General features: G+C 36.5%; 2 protein-coding genes and 1 pseudogene across 3 annotated transcripts in view; 2 read left to right on the plus strand and 1 right to left on the minus strand.

Moving 5' to 3' along the window:
• Positions 1-163, plus strand: part of LOC148906239 (ATP-dependent DNA helicase Q1-like) — a 5603-nt pseudogene extending 5440 nt beyond the window's left edge.
• Positions 164-304: 141 nt separating this feature from the next.
• LOC116299413 (uncharacterized) lies at positions 305-10067 on the minus strand. Its single transcript, XM_089037697.1, has 13 exons — positions 9800-10067; positions 7716-7859; positions 7249-7505; positions 6720-6801; positions 5863-6108; positions 5410-5483; positions 4406-4594; positions 4082-4261; positions 3585-3749; positions 2925-3050; positions 2156-2339; positions 1061-1118; positions 305-604 (listed from the first exon to the last, which is right to left on the minus strand). The coding sequence occupies exons 1-13, from the start codon at positions 9956-9958 to the stop codon at positions 498-500; spliced, it is 1971 nt and encodes a 656-aa protein (XP_088893823.1). The 5' UTR covers positions 9959-10067; the 3' UTR covers positions 305-497.
• A 1424-nt stretch (positions 10068-11491) lies between these two features.
• The window catches only part of LOC116299411 (uncharacterized), a 28076-nt gene continuing 18688 nt past the window's right edge, over positions 11492-20879 (plus strand). The window contains exons 1-7 of one of the 2 annotated variants that reach the window (XM_031708068.2): positions 11492-11858; positions 16019-16326; positions 16809-16956; positions 17390-17644; positions 18095-18271; positions 18635-18823; positions 20274-20450. In XM_031708068.2, the coding sequence (XP_031563928.2) occupies positions 11831-11858; positions 16019-16326; positions 16809-16956; positions 17390-17644; positions 18095-18271; positions 18635-18823; positions 20274-20450 (1282 nt within the window). In that variant the 5' untranslated portion in view covers positions 11492-11830. Of the gene's footprint in view, positions 11859-14444; positions 14574-16018; positions 16327-16808; positions 16957-17389; positions 17645-18094; positions 18272-18634; positions 18824-20273; positions 20451-20879 lie in introns of those variants that run through there. The other variant, XM_089037546.1, reaches the window with a different exon arrangement.

Genomic DNA, 20879 nt, shown 5'->3' on the forward strand with positions numbered 1-20879 from the left:
AAGGAGAGGCAAGGAGAGGAGAGGTAGAGGAGAGGAAGAGGAGAGGAGGGGAGAGGATGAGCGAGAGGAGAGGAGAGGCTGTCGGGGTGGCGGGGTAGGGGGAGAGATGGATGGGATTGGGATGGGCGAGCGAGGAGATGCGATGATCTGCCGAGGAGAGTGAGAGGCGGAGAGGACGCGTAGAGGCGATTATGTTATCTTCTACTTCATATTCTTCTTCGTCTATCTTCTATCTCTTCGCTTTAATGTTCTCTTTCTTTCTCTTCTACTTCTCTTCTCTTATGTTATATTATATTGATCTTATCTTGTCTTGTCTTGTCTTGTCTCCTCTCCTCTCCTCTCCTCTTCCCTTTATTTTCCTTGTTTTTCGCTTCTCTTCTATTTTTCTTTCATTACCATCCCTGTTCTCATTCTTTAAGAATAAAATCATCTCACCACAGGAAGCCCAAGAAGCAAAAAGAGCCAAGGAGATTCCTGCGGAGGAGGCTGACCATCCCCTACCTGAGCTGTTCTAACGTAGCATTCATAGTTCGTAGTTCCTTCTCCGGCTGATTGCGGTAGCTCTTGCTGTCTCGCAAGGCGTCTCTGTATTCTGCCAGATACTCTAACAAGGAAATGTAACGATGACCGAGAGATCAAAAATCCGACAAATATAAGAATCAAATAATTGCTTCACTGCTAATAAAGGGAAAAAGCCACAATGCGTGGCAACCGTGCGCAACGGTGCACATTTTCAGTCTATGTAATACACTCGACAAAATTTCTCGATTCTGGAGAAGAGAAGTAAATCTAAACCATATTGATTAAATCCAAATTGTACTCTGTAGAATCTCAATAAAGTTGCTTAATTTTGTTGAGTGTATTACAAACAAAAAATCGCACCATTCTCAATTCTGAATTTAAAGATATTTGTGATGTTTTGAAATTTCTCAAATTTTGAAAACTTTTAAAATATCAAATACCACTTGTACCTATAAATTCCGAATTGCACTCGATTTTCTATACAAACCGAAAAATAGGATAACATAAATCATTAGGAATTATCAAAGCATTGGTTTACCTTTCATTTCTTCAACCGTCTTAGTTTCTTTCGCTTTATAATATTTAACTCTGACTTGCTGCAAGTGTATTCGCACATGAAAATGAGTAGATTTTTTAAAAAGCTCGAAGACAAGGTTTAATTTCAATGGGACGTTTGCATGATGGCGTCATTTGACTATACTTGGCAAATTTTCTTTCCTCATGAGAATAGTAATAAATAAAATAATAATAATAAAAATAATAACAACAATTGATTGATGGATGGACGGATGGGTGGATGGACGGGTGGGTGGGTGGATGGATGGTTGGGTGAATGGATGGATGGGTGAATGGATGGATGGGTGAATGGTGAATGGATGGATGGGTGGATGGATGGGTAGGTGGATGGGTGGGTGGGTGGGGAGAGGGGTCAGGTTTTTGAACTTGCTACTGGTACCATGTAACCCAGTACTACCTGCCACATGGACGGGTCGTCGGCGTCCAAACCGGCTTCCCCACTGGCTATCTAGTGAGGAGGGTGGCTTGACACCCAGCAGGATTAAAAATAAGACCTGTCAAAGGGTGGAGGAGCTCGTAGGCGCCAACATCCATCAAGCAAGCGTCTTCTCGGGTATTGTCGTAAAACCGGAGGTCCCGTCTGCTTGCACTTGAGCCCCGATAAAGTGTACGTAAAAGATCCTGTTGTATTTTTCGTAAGAGTAGGGGATTGTTACCCGATACAACAGTCTGACCTTTAGTCGTGGTTTCGTCGTGCGTGCGTGTGTGTTTATTTATTTTATTTTCGTATCATTTATTTATTTATTTTCCCTGTGGTATGGGTTGTGTAGCGACAGCCACAGGCGCCAAGCAAAGCTCACAGCCTACCACAGTTTGTAGTTTTTCTTTTTGTTTAAAGCGCCTAGAGCAGATTTGGATAGGCGCTATATAAATATTTATTATTATTATTATTATTATTATTATTATTATTATTATTATTATTATTATTATTATGGGTGGGTGGGTGGGTGGGTGGATTAGATGGATGGGAGAATACAGCAAATGGATAATGGGAGTTCATAGAAAACTTGTAGATGATTAAACAGACAGACAGACAGATAGAAAGACAGACACTCACCCATATTTTAAACCTGCTCTGGAATTCCACTGTAGTGATAGCTTGCATCAGCTCGGCCCGGGATGAGAGGTGAGAATCCTCTTGTACTATTTGATAGGTATGGCTCAGTTGAGCGATGAGAACATTGAACAAGATTACAGAGACTGTCATGCTCATTATGTGTACTATCACGCTGGTAAATGGGCTAGTGAAGAAAATAAAAAGGTAGCAAAAAAAGAAGCCAAAAACATAATTTGAGAATAAAAGGAAATAATTCAAAAAGTACAAGACAAGAAAAAACAAATTAAAAAGTAAAAAAAAAAAAAAGAAAAAGAAAATTCGAGGTTGGAACTTTGGAAATATTTTGCATGTCAATTTACAATTAGCAATTTTAAGGATGAGGAAAAACTGTCTTAAGAGACGAAATAGACGCCATCTTAGAATATAATACTTCATACTGATTAGTAGGTAATACTTCATTCTGATTGGTAGATAATACTTCATTCTGATTGGTAGGTAATACTTCATTCTGATTGGTAGATAATACTTCATTCTGATTGGTAGATAATACTTCATTCTGATTGGTAGATAATACTTCATTCTGATTGGTAGGTAATACTTCATTCTGATTGGTAGATGATACTTCATTCTGATTGGTAGATGATACTTCATTTTGATTGGTAGATGATACTTCATTCTGATTGGTAGATAATGCTTCATTCTGATTGGTAGATATACTTCATTCTGATTGGTAGATAATACTTCATTCTGATTAGTAGGTAATACTTACCCTATGTTGTCATGTGTATCTTCTAGTAATGGCTTTCCAAGAGCCCAAACTTTCAATGTTGACCAAAGGATGCAGGCTAGGTCTTGTCCTAGACAGGTGTTTTCACCACTAGTCAAACCAAACCCACTGCAGGGAAAAACGTTGTTTTAAATAGAGTTAAAGGTAGATAAAATAAACAACCCCCCTGAAAAAAAAATTTTTTTTTTAAAACCAAAAAAAAAAAAAAAAAAAAAAAAAACCAAATACAAGAAATAAAAACGAATTAGTAGAAAAAAAATCCAAAAAATTTTATCTAGGTTCTCAGGTTCTTTTCCCTCCTCAAAAGCTAACCCGCTAAATTCCAATCAAATTTTGTAAGGAAGCAGTGCCATTAATTAGATCAGCACAGAGGAGATCAGTGATCAAATAGGCCCTTTGTCAAAATAGCAGCCGAAAAGTGAAAATACGTTAAATTAAAAAACAATACCAACACTGGAAAGAGCGCCTTTATTTTAGTAACCCTACAAAAATTCATTGTGAGGTGTAGTATCGCCCGAGAAAACTTTAAATGAAAATTGGCCAATTTACAGACGTTTGGTATGGGGGTATACGCTAACTCATTCGAATTCGCGGCCACCATTTTGGCAAAGGGTCTATTCAGGAGCCAGTGAAGGAACCTACCTGAAGCTTAAGAGTTTGCCTAGATCCATAGAAGGTTGACTGATTCTCAATGAAGCAATGATCGATAAAGTATATGAGAACATAACGATGATAAAAACGATTGTGAAGCGAGGGATATCCTTGAAAATAACTCGACCAAACGCACGCGTATAGGATGACGTGAAACTGAAAGATAAGAAATATTTTTCTAATTAATTAGTAAACTGGGTACATTTTTTTCATTCGGAAAATACATCTCTGTTCCTTGACCACATACTAATTTGTACAGGTCTAGCTTAGTTTTACGATTCAATTAGAAAATAATAATACTTTGTACCATCACGCGTGACGACAGCCATGTTGGATTGCAGGAACACTACAATCATTTTACATAAAAATAACTCTATTCACGAGAGCAAAAGGATTTTATTGTTCTGCTATCTAACCACAGGCAGTCCAAGCTCTATTTTGGGCGCTGGCACGTGATGGTGCAAAGCCTCTATTGGTTAGTTCCTTACCTAAAAACCAATGAGTATTTGAAGATCCCCATTGCGTTCATGAAGATTGCAAAGACAGCAACATACCAGAAGAGTGGGTTATGACTCTCGGTGATCCTGATGAAGATTGTTATGATCAGGATAACGTTTCTTGAGATGTCCCAGTAGTTCGTCCAGTCTCTGATATACTGGCTGGGCTCTCTGGAGAAAAAATATCGCCTGCTTAGGAATCTTATGAAAATATCAATTGGTTTGAAATTATGTATCTATCCTATGATCGACTGACCTGACCTACTGACCTACTGTCCTCTGAAACACTGACCTACTGACCTCTGAAACACTGACCTTCTAAATTCAGAAATCTCGTCAAGCAGGAACCACAATGACATGAGTAATAACCACGTAAAGAAGATATTCTGCACATAATTTCTACTGAAAACCCCAATCAAGGTGACCTCATTCGGGTTTGCCACTAAGGACATGATGCCAATAGCCAGGAGAAAAACGAACACACAGTAATTTAGGAATCGAAACCTAAGAAAATAAAGACTTAAGTAAAGACATTTAGTATTTGTATATGAAAATGGCATCTGTATGGGAACAGCAACAGCAACAGCAACAGCAACAGCAACAGCAACAGCAACAGCAACAGCAACAGCAACAGCCAACAAGCAACAGCAACAGCAACAGCAACAGCAACAGCAACAGCAACAGCAACAGCAACAGCAACAGCAACAGCAACAGCAAACAGCAAACAGCAACAGCAACAGCAAACAGCAACAGCAACAGCAACAGCAACAGCAACGCAACAGGCAACAGAAACAGCAACAGCAACAAGCAACAGCAACAGCAACAGCAACAGCAAACAGCAAACAGCAAGCAACAGCAACAGCAACAGCAACAGCAAACCGCAACAGCAACAGCAACAGCAACAGCAACAGCAACAGCAACAGCCACAGAACAGCAACAGCAACAGCAACAGCAACAGCAACAGCAACAGCAACAGCAACAGCAACAGCAACAGCAACAGCAACAGCAACAGCAACAGCAACAGCAACAGCAACAGCAACAGCAAAAGCAACAGCAACAGCAACAGCAACAGCAACAGCAACAGCAACAGCAACAGCAACAGCAACAGCAACAGCAACAGCAACAGCAACAGCAACAGCAACAGCAACAGCAACAGCAACAGCAACAGCAACAGCAACAGCAACAGCAACAGCAACAGCAACAGCAACAGCAACAGCAACAGCAACAGCAACAGCAACAGCAACAGCAACAGCAACAGCAACAGCAACAGCAACAGCAACAGCAACAGCAACAGGAGTGGACCTTAGATCATTATTTACCTGAACCAAAATCTAGCATACTTTTCCCATTTCCTTTCCGAAACAAGCCTGAGAACAGGATGGAATATTAAATCCTAAAAGATGTGAAAAGAAAAATTCCGTCAGTTATGAAATTTTTTAAAGAACAGGGTCGTGAAAGTTTTGTTGCAAGCTTCATGCTGCATTCCAAGAATCCAAAATTGTACTGGGATGTGATGCCAATCAGCGCGAGAAATCACAAAAATAAGGACTTTTTTTAAATTCTATAGTATAAGAAGAAGGGTTGTCTTTAATTTGAACCTTTGTCTGCACGTCATGCCAAACACATTTATTTACATACCAATTTGAAAACATTTCAAGCTTGGTAGGAATGCATGCAATATGCAACAAACTTTACCAACCTTTTTTGACATAGTTATAAAGCCTCATCATACTTGAGGTCTATAAATCAATCAAGAAGAAAGAGAGCCAAACCTTTTGTAAAGTCTGGCACTGTCGTGTGAGGTAGTAAAATGGCGACTTTGGACAGTAGATGTAATCTGGATGGCTTGGCGGACGTCCATTCTTATCCACATCGAGCAGATCCCAGCAGACTTCAATGTGTGTTGGGTGGTCTTCAAGGTCCTGCCACTCTCCAACTGTTGTATTGTGGTAATGAAGGCTGGTAGGGTAGGGCCATTTTGGGACAATCATAGCATCGAGTATGGCGAGAATGGTTTTCTAACATTCAATAAATGTCTAATGTATGAAACTATTCGTTGCAAGTGGTAGATGAATATTGATCTTTTTAGTTTACGCGCAATGTTTCGCAATGTTTTTTTCTGGATGGGAGAGCCTACGTAGCAAGCAGTTGATGTAATGTATTCATAAAAATACAATTAATCACATCCTATTACAATGGATAGAACGACAACTGAGTTCTCGGTTCTCCCCAATCTAAGGACCATGTGACATTCATTCATGTTTAACGGTTGCGTATGACAAGACACAAGAGTATGGCTACTCGATCAAAGAACCTTATTATTATTAAGAGAATGACACGTGGTCAGGTCTGTACTGAGTAAACATAAAACATCGAGTGTGGTAAAAAACTTTTCATTGCCCATTGATTAAGGACTGGAAACCTGCCTCAAGGTGGATGAGCGAACGTCTTACGGAGCGCATGACAATGAATATTGCTCTTATTTTCTTATTCCCTAACCTTCCCTACCTTGCGCTGCTGTAGTTCTCTGAAGAGCTCAGCCAGATCTTCTACCATTCTCATGCGTGAGTACAATGAGACCGATAAGAATAAAATTGTGTCTTCATGTTATCGTTCGTTTCCAGCTTACCTTCATCTTGAATTGACGCACCAACTCCACGAAATCGTTCTTTGCTTTTATCGTTTTTGATGCCCTAAAGAGCTCTTGTACGCTAAAAAAGTCAAACAAGTATACTTAAACAAATACATTATCATATATTTAAATGCATTTTAACTTGACTTCTTGTAAAAGTCATTTCATATATTTTCTTAGTACCTAAACGTTTATCAAAGAAATAATACTATTTAGAGAATGACACGTGGTCTGAAATGGGAAAATTGCACCCACGCTAGTGGTCTGTTATATTCAGTTTCATATTCTTTGCGACATGACAAAGACAGACTGCGCGTGCTCTCGCTCTGCACTCACCTGTTGCGGGCTAATTGTTACCACCTGTAGCACGTAAAGCCTGACAAATTCTTTTGCGTACAGAAAAAAACGAGATTTTGTTTACGCAGGTCGTCTCTAAAAACAATGCGCATTATTCTTGGAAAGCCTATGCGCAGTTAAGTGAGGATGATAATTCTTGGGTAATTCTTGGGATAATTCTTGTTTATACCTTAAATGACTCATCTTTTTTATAAGAGAAGCAGCCACCTCATCATGACCATATTGCATGGCCGTCTCTACAGGAAGATCCCCTTGGAGATTGGCGCGCATCACCATTGAGGGGTATTCCACCGCGAGAAACTGGGTAATAGTTATGTGACCCTTAATTGCTGCTAGGTGTAGAGGAGTGTTGCCATGTTGACCACGCTTATCTTCTAAGGAATTGCAAATTCCCCGCGAGGAAAGTATTTTAAGGAAACGATGGATCTATAGAAGAATCATCATAGATAATTTACATAAGACGGACAGACGGACAGACGGACAGACGGACAGACGGACAGACGGACAGACGGACAGACGGACAGACGGACAGACGGACAGACGGACAGACGGACAGACGGACAGACGGACAGACGGACAGACGGACAGACGGACAGACGGACAGACGGACAGACGGACAGACGGACAGACAAATACCTGTGCTTCGTAATTCCATTTGGTCAGTAAGAACAAAGCAGCATCTTCACCATTACTACGACATTCCTCAAGGATGAGATCAACCCTCGCTTCATCCATAGCTTCCATTTCATGCATTCCAGCTTTCTGGATATTGCGCTTGACCTTGTTATGTCAAATAAACATTAAAGCCAATCCAAATGCATAGAAAAAGAGGTAGTGGGGGGTTCCTAATGACATCACTTACATTACTTCTTTTTCGTTCTAATTTTTAAAAGATCGGGCTATTTTTATTTAAACGTTCACATTTTCTTTATTTTATACAAAGCACCTTGCCTTCGTAAATCATTTTCTTTAATCCTTCGAGTCCTGACATTATTTACTTAAACCTATGGGTCATGAAAGAGTCAAAAGTTCGAAGTTCAATAATTAAATTTAATCCGTTTTTACAAGAAATGAAGAGATTTTGGAATTAAAAATGCTTGAGTTTATTACAGCAGTGTGGCTTGACTCCATATAAAGACTTTTTGTAGACGCTTTAATTTGTTCTACATAAGGATGCTGCTGTTAGCACTAGCAGAAATATCCTTAGGAAGCAGTAATATTATAATTCAAATAAAATCATTCATAGTTAATTAAAAAATTGCATTGGAATTAACATTTCATTACATTTTGTTTTGTTTCCTATGCAAAAAAAACAAAAAAAAAAAAAAACAATTTGAATAAAAATAGCACTCAAGCTGAGCTTTAACGTAGGCGATTTGTTTGGTAAATAATGAACGAAGCATTTTTAATAACATTGGGTACATAAAGGCATAAGTTTGATTAAAAATGGATGAAATAAAAATAAGAAAAATCGAACAAGTCGTGCTTACGTAATAAGGGGGTATTTTATTTTTTCGTTTCCAAAATATGTTTCCCAAAATTTTTCATCTTCATTATAAGAAATATACAATATTAAAAATACATATAATTTTTCATGGCACTTTTTTTTCACTAGTTTAGATTTTACTTTTAACTTCGAATGAGAGGAACTTTTGTTACGTAACATATTTTTTAACGCGTAAATCAAAGACAAAGTCATGAAAGTATAAATTACTGAATGGCTCAAACATGAAATAGAATATTCTTTCTAATCTTTTCTACATACTTCAACTTTTTTTCTATTTTCTTCAGAATACTTTATTTTTTATTTTATCTTTTAATTTCTTTCTTTTTTCGTACGTTTTCGTACGTTTTCTTTTACTTTTCGCCTTACTTGAATGATTATGTCATTATTGTTATCAAATAATGAGGTGTAAGAATTAGTTCTGGTGGAAATAGTGTGTGTACTTTATTAAAAGAGGGCTTGATAATGATATTAACTTTAACGACGACGACATAGAGGAGGAAGGAAAAGGACAAGATCAAAGATAACAAAAAATATAACTCGAAGAAGAAGGAGAAGAAGAAGAAGAAGAAGAAGAAGAAAAAATCTAAATTGGTCAAAAGAACGAACAAGAAGACACTGGAAAGAAGAAGAAGAGACTGGAATAGATAATATATAACGCTAAAGCCATTAGTGGGTTAGTGCATTTCACAGTGCAAATTTTTTTCACTTTAGATTCCGATCCCATCTGATAATATCCTAGAAACCAGAAAATTTCAGGCTTTTAATAACTATCCAAAAATAAATTTACTTAATATAAAACCAGATAATATAAAAGCAGCTCTTCAGTAATGAGAAAACTCCACTATTAGGTAGGAAATATTGATTTTTAACATTGACCAATTTTGTGCCATGAAAAACCACTTCGCTTGTCAAGGTCCAAATTTCAGTGATATATTGGAGCTCATAAAAATCAAATATAAAAAATGAAATCCTGAAAAATGTTCTAAAAGTAAACCAGCTCTTCAGTAATGATTTGTTTAAGTTTGCAATGTAAGAAAAAACTCCACTATTAAGTAGAAAATATTATTTTTTAACATTTACTGGTTTCGTGCCATGAAAAACCGATGATCCAAGGTCCAAATTTCAGTGATGTATTTTTCAATGCAGCTCGTAAAAATCGAATATAAATAAAAGTGTACAACATTTATTAAAACTGAGCTAAAATCAAACTTACTTTCTCTAGGAACTTGTCTTCCATCTCAATATTTCTCGGTATGAAAGTCGAAGCTGTAGTTTCATCATCACTTGGGGGAACATTGAGAGTTAATTTAGAAGAGTTTGTTGTCCAGGCTTCTTGCACCGCAATAACTTCTTTAGAGCAGAACCTTTGCATTTCGAGTTTGAGATCTACTTTGCAGCGAAAATTACAGTTAAAAGATTCCACCGAATGTACTGAAAATATTTCAAGATTTCCCTCTGGATCAAAGAAAATAAAATGTGATGGTTCAAGGTTTCTTTAGGAGAGGAGCTTGTTTGGTCGTGGAACTCCCTGTGCGAGCTCTTTATAATGAAAATATACCAACCCATGTTAGTTTATAAACATTATTAATGATCGTGTTGATGTGCCGTGTATTGCAAGTTATGTAATCATCGCCAACACCTCGACTTATTTCGATTAATTACTTCTAAACAATATATATTAGAAGCAATCACTTGCGAATGATGTTTTAAGATTCGTCGCCCTGTTTGATAATATAAGGTGTGTATGAGATGGGAATTATAAGCAATTTGAACTATTAATGTTGGAGAATATTTTATATATTTTTTTCACTCTTTTTGTGGATGGTTCAAATATGTAATGGAAGGTAAAATCAGGCCGAATTGTTTTTCCTAAGAAGTTATAAAATACGAACTACTAAATAATTCGCCTTTAAAAAAATAATATAAAATTTGTAGTAACGAGTTTACTCCAATTGTCTTGACGTTTCGAAGCCATCAGACATCATTATCAAGAGAGTGAAGACATCAATTAATATCTTCATTCTTGAGCCATATATGCCTGATGGCGTCGAAGCGTGGACTAGAAATTGGAGTAAACTTGTTGCCACAAATTTTATAATCAAAAGTTGTAAAATGTCAAAAATACTTCAGAATCTGATCTTTTGAGTCAAAAGTATGTCTGGGAAAGATAATTGTTGGCTTTCACGAGACGTCATCAAAAATAAATAAAATAAGATTTTAAAAAATTCCTCCACGAAACTTTTCCTTGAATTCTCTACTTTCCCGATCACATCCCGATAATGCTTTGCGTCTTTGGGGGGTAACCAGAGGGTAAAAACCCACTTATTTTGCTGATGGCTCATCAGACAATGTTGACAATACCTTGTTTGGTATCCAAAAATAAAACTGAAGAAGTAAAAAACAGAAAAAGATAGAAGCTTGAAGACGTTTAAGGTAAATTTTAAACATTTTTTCGTAAGTCAATACATTTTCTGTAAGACCAAAACTCTTGATGATCTGTACACGCAAAAATAACTTGGAATAAACTGATAATCAGTATTGTCGGTACAGATAAAAGCAGGTAAAGTATAAATTCAATTAAGAAACCATTCAATTTGGGACATTTTTTGATTGGTTACCCTCCAAAGACGCGAGGCATTATGGGGATGTGAAAGTATAGAATATACATAATTAAATAGTAGTTAAATATCCCAGTTTCATTGTTCAATGCCGTAATCCTTTACACTTTTCGATGAATTGTGTTGAATAAAGCCGCGTTTTTGTTAGCTTTTTTTCAGTAGACGTGCACGCTTGTATTTTGGCAATCATACTCTTCAATGATGGTTTTGAAAATTCAGTCCATTGTTAGTTTCGAAAAGTGTTTGCACGCCGTTTTGGTGGTTTCGGTTTACGCAATGTTCTAAGAATCGATGCATTTCATTCAGAGAACACGATGAGTCGCAGTGTTCTCTGAACCTCTGGCAGCATTGAAAAAGGATGGCGGACAGCGAAGAAGAGCTATTCATTACCCCAAACAGCTTTTTAGGAACTCTGCCTGATTTCGACCTGGATATTGAAGAGTTGTTTGGCTTGCAAAGCACCTCAAAAGATATACATTCACCAACGGTAGAGAAACAGTGCGATACGACTGAATCAAGTGCTTTGAAAAACCACTATCAGATGGAGAATTGGACGAGCATATCTCAAGCTTGCAACGCACCTCAAAAGATTGACGGAGGAAGAGAGAGAGCAAGAAGAGCCAAAGATGAAAAAGTCTAAGATCAAAGATGACGGTAAAACTTTTATTCAGTTCAACAACTGTGATATAATTATTAATAATAATTAACATTTTCTCCTTGAGAAAATTTGTCACAATCCTTTGAGTCTTGGTTTGAGTTAACAATCTCATAAGTTATTTTTTTCGCTGACAAATTTATCACGAACAATTTATCGCGGTTTAAGTTTTGGGCTAGGAAAACTGAACCCTCGAATCAAGAGAGAGAGAGAGCTAACAAACTCTAACTTACCGATGTGATACTGAGTCCAGGAATCAAACCCGACATTTCATATATAGTTCAAAGGCCACTTTCGATTCCAGAATTTATTTATTTATTCGTGAAAATAATGCATCGTTCATAGTCGGGATCAACTCGAGAAAGAAATGTTATAAAATAGTTATGATTGACGTTCGACTTGGTGGCAGTTGCTGTTTATAATATTTCATTTCTCAATATTTAGACATCCAAATACGCATCAGCTTCTAATAAATATAAATAAACACAGGCTTAAGAAATCTCGGACCTGAATCCGTCCGTTTTTGTGCAGGAAAAACATAGAACCCCATTTTTTTCGTAAAACTAGTCGAAAATTAGATTTTTTTTTTTGTGGAAAGAAAAGAGTCAATCTTGGAAACTACTCTCAAATTGACATCTATGCTTGATATGCATAGAAATGGATTTTATATTTTCCCTTTAAAACACTTAATATTATTTATACTAATTCAAATAAAATCAAAGTTAAGTAAATACCATAAAAGTTTAGCTGTCAAATTAGACTTGACATTAATTGAACTACTGAGCATGACTGAAAGATTACTATAAAAGAACAGAAAAATAATTAATATTATCTGTAAAAATTATGTTAAAATAAGTACAATTGTTTGAAGCCGAATACATTAAAAAGTGTCAAACGTATGAATTGCTTACTATCAATCACGTGACTTTTTGGAGTTGACTGGGGGGCAAACAAGCGGTTGACTGAGGGGCAACTAGCGGATGTTAAGTCAAAACATGTCAAAATAAGTCTTCAAACTATTGCATTTGACTATTTTCACGATATCAAACCAGGAAACAAGAGATCAAAACAACCTCCAAGATTCTACAAGCCATCAAAAATGCAGCTATTACCGGAAGTGGTAATTAATTGTCTAAAAAGCCAATTCATTGTTGAAACATTGTTGGAAAGTCTAGATAAAAGTTATTTTGCGCGTTTGCTGCGCCTTTTTTGCGTAAAACAACTTGTTATACGATTACATCTATTACGAGATTTTAAGGGCTATTTTACTGATACGCCTATTTCGAACTATTTGGAGATCTGAAAAATCTGAATCCGAGAACAATATTTTGCCAACGCAGGATATCGCTCAAAGGTGGTGGTATATTTACATATGAACTTGTTGTGAACTACTATTTAAATGACAAAACAATCATCATTTTCTTCATATTGAAATTCACAGCTCAAAGTCCACAATTCGTTTTATGTGTCATATTTCAGATTTCAAATTTCCGAGCGACAACCACGTTTTTTGAAATAGATCTACATGTATATACTTATTTCGGTAAAGCTAGTCACCAAAAACCTACAGAAAGCTGAGACCATTGAGGAACATAGGAAACAATCAACAGGTAAGGCTTTTTTGATACAAACTGCAGCTTGAGGATGCTCAGGAGAGATGAGACTATAATTGGTAAAAAATTCAAAAGTCCATCAACAGTTATCAAGCGGTTAAAACATGTAAAATGTATCTACCCATAATCCTTGTCGGCCTCAGCTTATAGCTTAATTCAGGTGACTAACTTTATTGAAATAAGTATATGCCAGTCGGAGCTGAAATCGGAAGCCCAAATGAATGTGGGCCGTAAGCTGTGAAACGACTTGTCTTTTTAATTGAATAACAAATAATAAATTAGATAAACAAATAAGTAATAAATAATAGGATTTAACAGTGGATTTCACAACAACAACAACAACAATAACAAAAAATCCCAAATAATTTTATTCCTTTAATAACTAATTCATAAAGTATCTAATAACTTTATCTTTAATTTTACATTTAAAAATCTACAAATGAATTACTCACACTGCCGTAAAGCTACCTTGCGAGCAGAGTTTTTTTTCTGACCCTCCATGGGTTGGCTGGTAAAAATACCTCTGCTCGCAGGGCACCGTAAAGAGAACTCCGCGACCCAGTTTCATTTTCATGACCTCTGAACTGCTAATACTAGACTTGGTCATTCAACGATCCAAGACTAGCTAGAATGTCTAGTCTTTCTTATTATTTTTCTCCTCGATAATAAAGAGGTTATTGTTAAGATATGTAGTGTTTTTTTCTAGGTGACGAAATTATGCCTCGCTTTTTATTTTTAAATCGTATGTCAGACCACATTTCCTTTCGGTTGTGTAATCGCCAATACCCGTTCGCCATTCGCCGTTCGCCCATACAACCTTATTTTGAAATAGCATATATTGCAATAATAGGTCCAAATGGTTCGTAACGGTATAACAACATTTCATTTTCTATAGAATTTTGCAAAAAGAAACAACCAATTCCGACACGAAACTAAAACTCTTCAACATTAATTTTCCCCGTTAATAATAACCTCAGGCTAAGGGGTCTGTGTGATTAAATATTATTTAGTCTTTCATGATTATCCAGCCATACAACATGCCAGTAATTCACTTCTTAGTGTTTTTCATGTATTATATATTTTTTACTGGACACGTATTAGGTAAGTCTTTTTTTCTCCAGTATTAGTAATAATGATATCATATTTGACAGTATATTGTTTATTGTTATACATTTTTCAGTTTTCATCCTTGTCAATGTACGAGGTATACTAAATCAGTATAAAACAAAAAAACAAAACAAAAACAAAAACAAAAAAACCCCAGTATCTTGGTGTATACATTCCTAAAACTAAATACAATTGCTGACAAATATGATGCAATTATAACTTTAGTTCTTATAGAAAATTTTCAAATTCGTTCAATATCGCTGTGTTCCTTGATATGATTACAGACTCATTTACACAGGGTTAGCCTCATTTTCGGTGTAAAAATATTCACAAATGCCAACGGTAAAGTAAAGAATGCTCAACTTCAATAATACAAACACTGAAATTCCACGGACCTTCATTGAAACACATGAATATTCTGCACAAAATCGAGGTAATTAACCCTGAGCAAAAGATAACTCGAAACTAAAGTATTCAATGCTATCATAATAACAAAAATATAATACGGATTGGTGTTGTGTTTTTTTTTCTTCATTAGCCGTAAGCAATGTTTCTCACGATGGCAAACTAAACGAACTCAGTGTGCATCGATGGAATGATATGCCAATAAAATACTTGAAGAATGTTTGTCATTCGAAAAGGAAAGGGATTAAAATAGCCCTCAAGACGCCACTATGACCTATTCTTCGTTTGCAATATACTTTATAGCCGCCATGTTGGAAGAATTTGACAAAAGATTTTTAAATGAATTCTTTTGTTATATCTTCCAACATGGCGGACATCCCTTTTGTTATTGTGCTCTCTTGGGATTGATTGCAAACCAAGAATATCATGTTAATTTAGATCCCCACTGCTTACATGCTGTCATCCCGTTAACGTTATTGTTTTCATAATTCCATTTCGTAATGTAAATCGTATATTTTTTTCCTAGTACTTTTTTTGTTTTGATTTACGTGTATTTTTTGTTTGTTGTTGTTGCTGTGGCTGGGAAACGTTTATTACGATGTGTCAAATTAACTAGCTGGCCCCAGTTGTACGAAGGGTGGATAGCGCTATCCGACGGATAAATCTTATTTATTGGATAAATTTCATTGGATAACAGCATCGATTTAGATCGCGTGATTGACTTGTAGGTTTTGACTATGGTTTTCAATGAGCAACATTGAACAATTGACCACGTGATTGACGTTTGTAGGTTTTGACTGGTTTTCAATGATCATCATTAAAGAGTTGATCACGTGGTTGACTTTTGCAGGTTTTGACTGGTTTTCAATGATCACCATTAAACAGTTGATCACGTAGTTGACTTTTGTAGGTTTTGACTGTGGTTTTCAATGATCATCATTAAACAGTTGATCACGTGGTTGACTTTTGTAGGTTTTGATTGTGGTTTTCAATGAGCACCATTAAACAGTTGATCACGTGGTTAACTTTTACAGGTTTTGATTGTGGGAATGACGCTCTTGGCATGCAGAATAATATCACACCAGCTCACAAGATTACAGCATCTTCAGGGATAGCGGGTGACCAGGCCAGACTAAACTACACTCATGGACCACCGTGGTGTGCTATGGGAAATGATGACAACCCTTATTTACAGATTGACTTAGGGACCCCCCACATCATCTGTGCTGTGTCAACACAGGGTGACCATCAGAAGAAACAGCGGGTCAAGACTTTTCGGATTAATTATTCTGATGATGGAAAGACTTATCAACAATACAAGGATAACAGCAATACACAACAGGTAGCTTTTATCATTGTATCATCAACACTAATCAACTATATATTGTCTCCATCAACACTTGCATTAATCATCATGAATTATCATTAATATCATTACCATCATAAACGTCATCTTCAACGTATGATGCAATGTAATGTCATTATTATTATTATTATTATTATTATTATTATTATAGATAGATATATTTTTATTGTAGGATATGTGAAGAGATAATCTAGACGTCGTATATATTTATAAAGATGCAAAATGCAATTGTTTTTTTTTCTTAGTGAGAAATGTAATTAATGTATTTTGATAGAACCTTATAAATAATTGCAGAATAAATTGTTATTAATAATAATAATAATATTATTATTATTATTATCATTATTATTATTATTATCATTATTATTATTATTATTATTATTATTATTATCATTATCATTATTATTGCTGTATTATTGAAATTGTTGGAATTCTAAATTGATGAATCTTGTTTCCAGATATTTCATGGTAACGTTGATGGCTCAGGGATCGTCAAGCAGATTCTGTATCACGGAATCACTGCCAGATATCTACGTATCCTACCCATGATGCACCACGGAGCTGTTTGTATGAGAGCTGAGATATATGGAATACAAATGCAATCAGGCGAGTAGTTAAAATTTCACAGTTTTTTAAATCATCCCTTTCCAATCGATTAGAAAAAAAACTATTTTGATCAGTGTTTTTCAACTCGATACTTAATTTTAGAGGTAGTTAAATAGTAGAAAATTCAGGAAACAATAACCTGGAAAAAATACTCGAAGTATTTATGGTTCGAAGTGTCCTTAGTGTAAAATCAAAAGTTTGAAATGAGGGAATCAAAATTCTCCTTTTTATTTTCTTTCTATGCCGAGGAGGTTTCACTGCAGCCATGTTGGAGGGCAGGAACAAAGCACTGAATTGTTTCACACGACAAGAGTTTTTCGTTTAACAAAGGGAATTTTTGTTGGTTTTGTGCTAGGACATGGGGACTATGAAATTAATCTATAAATAAATTTCAATGCTTATTTAAAGTAAGACGCTTTTTTCTTGCATACAGAAAACCTCGCAATATATAAAATATCGAAGCAATCTAGCACCAGTAAAAATGGAATTGCTTCAAGAGCTGTTGATGGTAACCGTGATGGTAATTGGTTGAGTGGATCCTGTACACTCTGTGATCAAAGGCATGATAGGGAATGGTGGCGTGTTGATCTTGGTAAGAGTGTTGAAGTGGAAGAAGTTTCAGTGTTCACTAGGACACATCCTCAATGGGGTCTTCGCTTGTGGAATACTACATTCGAGCTTCGCATTGGTAAGAAAGAAAAATTGATATTTTTAATAGTTGGGCTTTGGTATGAAAGAGTTAGTCGAATCGAACAGGTACTAACCAACCAACCAACTAACGACCAACCAAATAATGGTTGCTGGCTTGCTGGCTTGCTGGCTTGCTGGCTTGCTGGCTTGCTGGCTTGCTGGCTTGCTGGCTTGCTGGCTTGCTGGCTTGCTGGCTTGCTGGCTTGCTGGCTTGCTGGCTTGCTGGCTTGCTGGCTTGCTGGCTTGCTGGCTTGCTGGCTTGCTGGCTTGCTGGCTTGCTGGCTTGCTGGCTTGCTGGCTTGCTGGCTTGCTGGCCTACTAGCTTGCTGGCTTGTTGGGTTCCCTCATAACGAAGGAGGAAGCACTGGTGATATGTCCACGAAATTATTAACCATTCACTCTGATGTAAAATATTAATAAATAATTAAAACAATTGGTCTTTTCTTAGGTGACTCTAGCGCTTCTCCAACGTCTAATCCCACATGTGGTGGTCAGTATGGTATAATACCAGCAGGCAGTATAACCATCGTCTGTAGCCCACCAATGAAAGGAAGATATGTCAGTATAAGACAACTAGAACCGTATCATCAGCTTTCCTTGTGTGAGGTGGAGATATATGGTCATGGTAATATAATGGTCATATTTTAAAATCTGTTGTATATCATGTCATATGGAAAAGCAGCTTACGGTTGAATGAATCGCGGTCCTATAATATTTAAAGCATAATATATCTTACACAAACAGCTATAAACCTTGTGACAACGTTGCCGTCTTGATTTCGCAAAAGGTCTGATCTTCACCCCAATTAACCAGAAAGGAACAGGTGCAAACGTCGTACGTCACATGAGCCGAACCTAATTGAAACAATGAATGACAAGACGGTCTTTTTATTGTAATGAGCTTTGGCTCATGTGAAGTTCCACGTTGACATGAGCCCAATAGAATTTAATACAGTGATACAATAATCGTGTGTATCTTTCTGTCATAGAAAATTCTGGTCTTAAAATTAATGTTGTTGATAACAAAACTAACGAAACGGGATGTGCGAATGCGGCTCGTAAAGATAATAAGACCTGGTTGATGATTGATCTGGACCATATTATACCAGTGTACAAAATCTACATACATACCTTGTTCAAAATCCCTAACATCAAGGAAGTCTTTCAGATTCAAATCGGTAAGTATTGTTTTAATTATCACAAATGAACTAATATATACCATTGATGACATTTCGGCTATAATGCCTCTGGTTATACGGCCTGCCAATGCACCCTGCTAATACTGATAAATATAAGAGAATATTTTGCAAAAGACATTAAGATGGACAGGCGGACAGATTTTTTGTATTGGAGTTTAGCACTATTGTAAAGTTCATCAACTTCAGTCTAAATATGCAAAAGGTAAAAAGTGGGAAAAGGGAGCCTCCACATCCCCTTCCTTACCCCCAACCCCTGCTGTCGAGATAGCCTAGGGAGTCCCTCTCCACAGGGGTCATGATAAGTCCTCTGATGGGTTAGAAGCTCCATTAGGTATCTTGTCTCAGTTATATATGGCGCTGATTACACATAAAAGATCACAATTTGATTTATTAAACGCAGTAGTTTGGATTTTGGAGATATACGCAAGATCTACATTTTCTAAATAAGTTTCAATATATTTGGATAATTATTTTATCTTTTTTTTTTGTAAAATAAATAATTTACATGGGCAAAAAATCGATACAGTCCAGCGATTTAGTTCGCGGGCGCAAAAATTCTCGCTGTCGCCTTATGCGAGAGGGAAAGAACCTTATACCTCATGCAAGAGGGAAAGAAGAGACGTGTCGAATACATTTTATAAATGCTTGAATGAATTGAGTACAGCTGTTTTTTTGGGTCATAAGCCATATAAATTATATACCACAGGAAGCCCAAACGTTAAAAATCAACAGACACAGAAAGCCCAGTGAGTGGAATTTAACAGAATATGCTTAATAACCAGTCTCTCACGGTCAAAATGGCTGCCGTTACAAGAAGGCAGATGCAATGAAACTAACACTCGAATATGAGCAGTTTTTGTATGGATTTTGTCTTTGTTTCGGAAAAATTCAAAAAGATGGAGTCTTCCTACTATTTATGTAGTTTTTGAAAGGATTTGGCCGCATGGATTCTTGGTATTATGGAAGAAAAACTACTTAGAAATGATGTTTGGTTATCGAACTTTGAGTGGCGATGTATAGAGGTTGTCCAACGATTGATCCTACGTAGCAACGAACAAACGATTTTGTGCTACTCAGGATTTCTGTGATTTAAATGGCAGTTATGGGGAGCAATTTTCAAAGATTTTACGAGCTTCGGGCCGTGAAATGGTGCATTATAGTAAAGAATGTTTACGATCTACTTAAAGTTAGATAGGATATGACAGTTTCTAGATGTGTAGTGGTGAGCCATATATTATCACTAGAGAAGCTTATAATTTCGAATTTACTATCTTCTACCAATCATTCTCTTATGAAGCGGCCATTTTATTTCGACCAGAAACGAGCGAAGTGCGCATGCTCATCCGCCATACTGTATAGAATTTTTGCCCATGTCACATGCATGGAAGTGAACATATTTAATTGACTTTTACTTTTGTATTTTTTGTAGGAAATAATTACAATAAAGGAGGTACTTTCAATCCAAGTATCATTTATGGCCATCCTAAAAGTAAAGATGGGTACCGTCATTACATTGTTTTAAGCCACATCATGATTGGACGCTATTTAACAATCCAGGGTAGAGGCGTTCACAAAGGTTTATGTAAAGTTGAGGTTTATTCAAAAGGCAAGTTATCATATTAAATTTTCATTCGAATTATTTTTTCCCTTCGTTTTGATTGGCTGAAATAACTGCAAATAACTAGGTACGAATAATAATCTGCTCATGCGCATTACGGTGCAAAGCAGTTTTGCTGCAAATAATAGACTGCGCATGCGCGGTAACGTTGCATTTGTCAACATGGCTCGCTTTTGTGTGACTTGTTATGTGGTATGGTAGCAAAAACAACCAAAAAACAAACAAAAAGAAAACGGAAAACATAATTTTAATGACTATCATTGGCATCGGCAAATAATTGCTCGCTCACCACTAACGAATCGCGATATTTTGCTTAACCTCGCCAATCTCGTTCCCAGAGCCTGCGGCGAAGAACGAGGGCTCTGGCATAATCCATTCAGTTGAGACCATGATTTCTTGGACTTCCGGTATAAGAAT

The sequence above is a fragment of the Actinia tenebrosa genome, unplaced genomic scaffold (genome assembly GCF_029948245.1).
Source record: "Actinia tenebrosa isolate PJP-AT-01 unplaced genomic scaffold, QUT_ActTen_1.0 PGA_scaffold5__44_contigs__length_20552954, whole genome shotgun sequence".
Classification (NCBI taxonomy): domain Eukaryota; kingdom Metazoa; phylum Cnidaria; class Anthozoa; order Actiniaria; family Actiniidae; genus Actinia; species Actinia tenebrosa.

What these genes read in the sequence shown, in the direction of transcription:
- LOC116299413 (XM_089037697.1), bottom strand. Translation starts at nt 9,958, where the DNA reads ATGCAAAGGTTCTGCTCTAAAGAAGTTATTGCGGTGCAAGAAGCCTGG. An exon ending in AAGACAAGTTCCTAGAGAAA is followed by an intron (nt 7,860 to 9,799) that starts GTAAGTTTGATT and finishes TGACATAACAAG; the next exon opens with GTCAAGCGCAATATCCAGAA. An exon ending in GATACACATGACAACATAGG is followed by an intron (nt 2,340 to 2,924) that starts GTAAGTATTACC and finishes TTTCTTCACTAG; the next exon opens with CCCATTTACCAGCGTGATAG.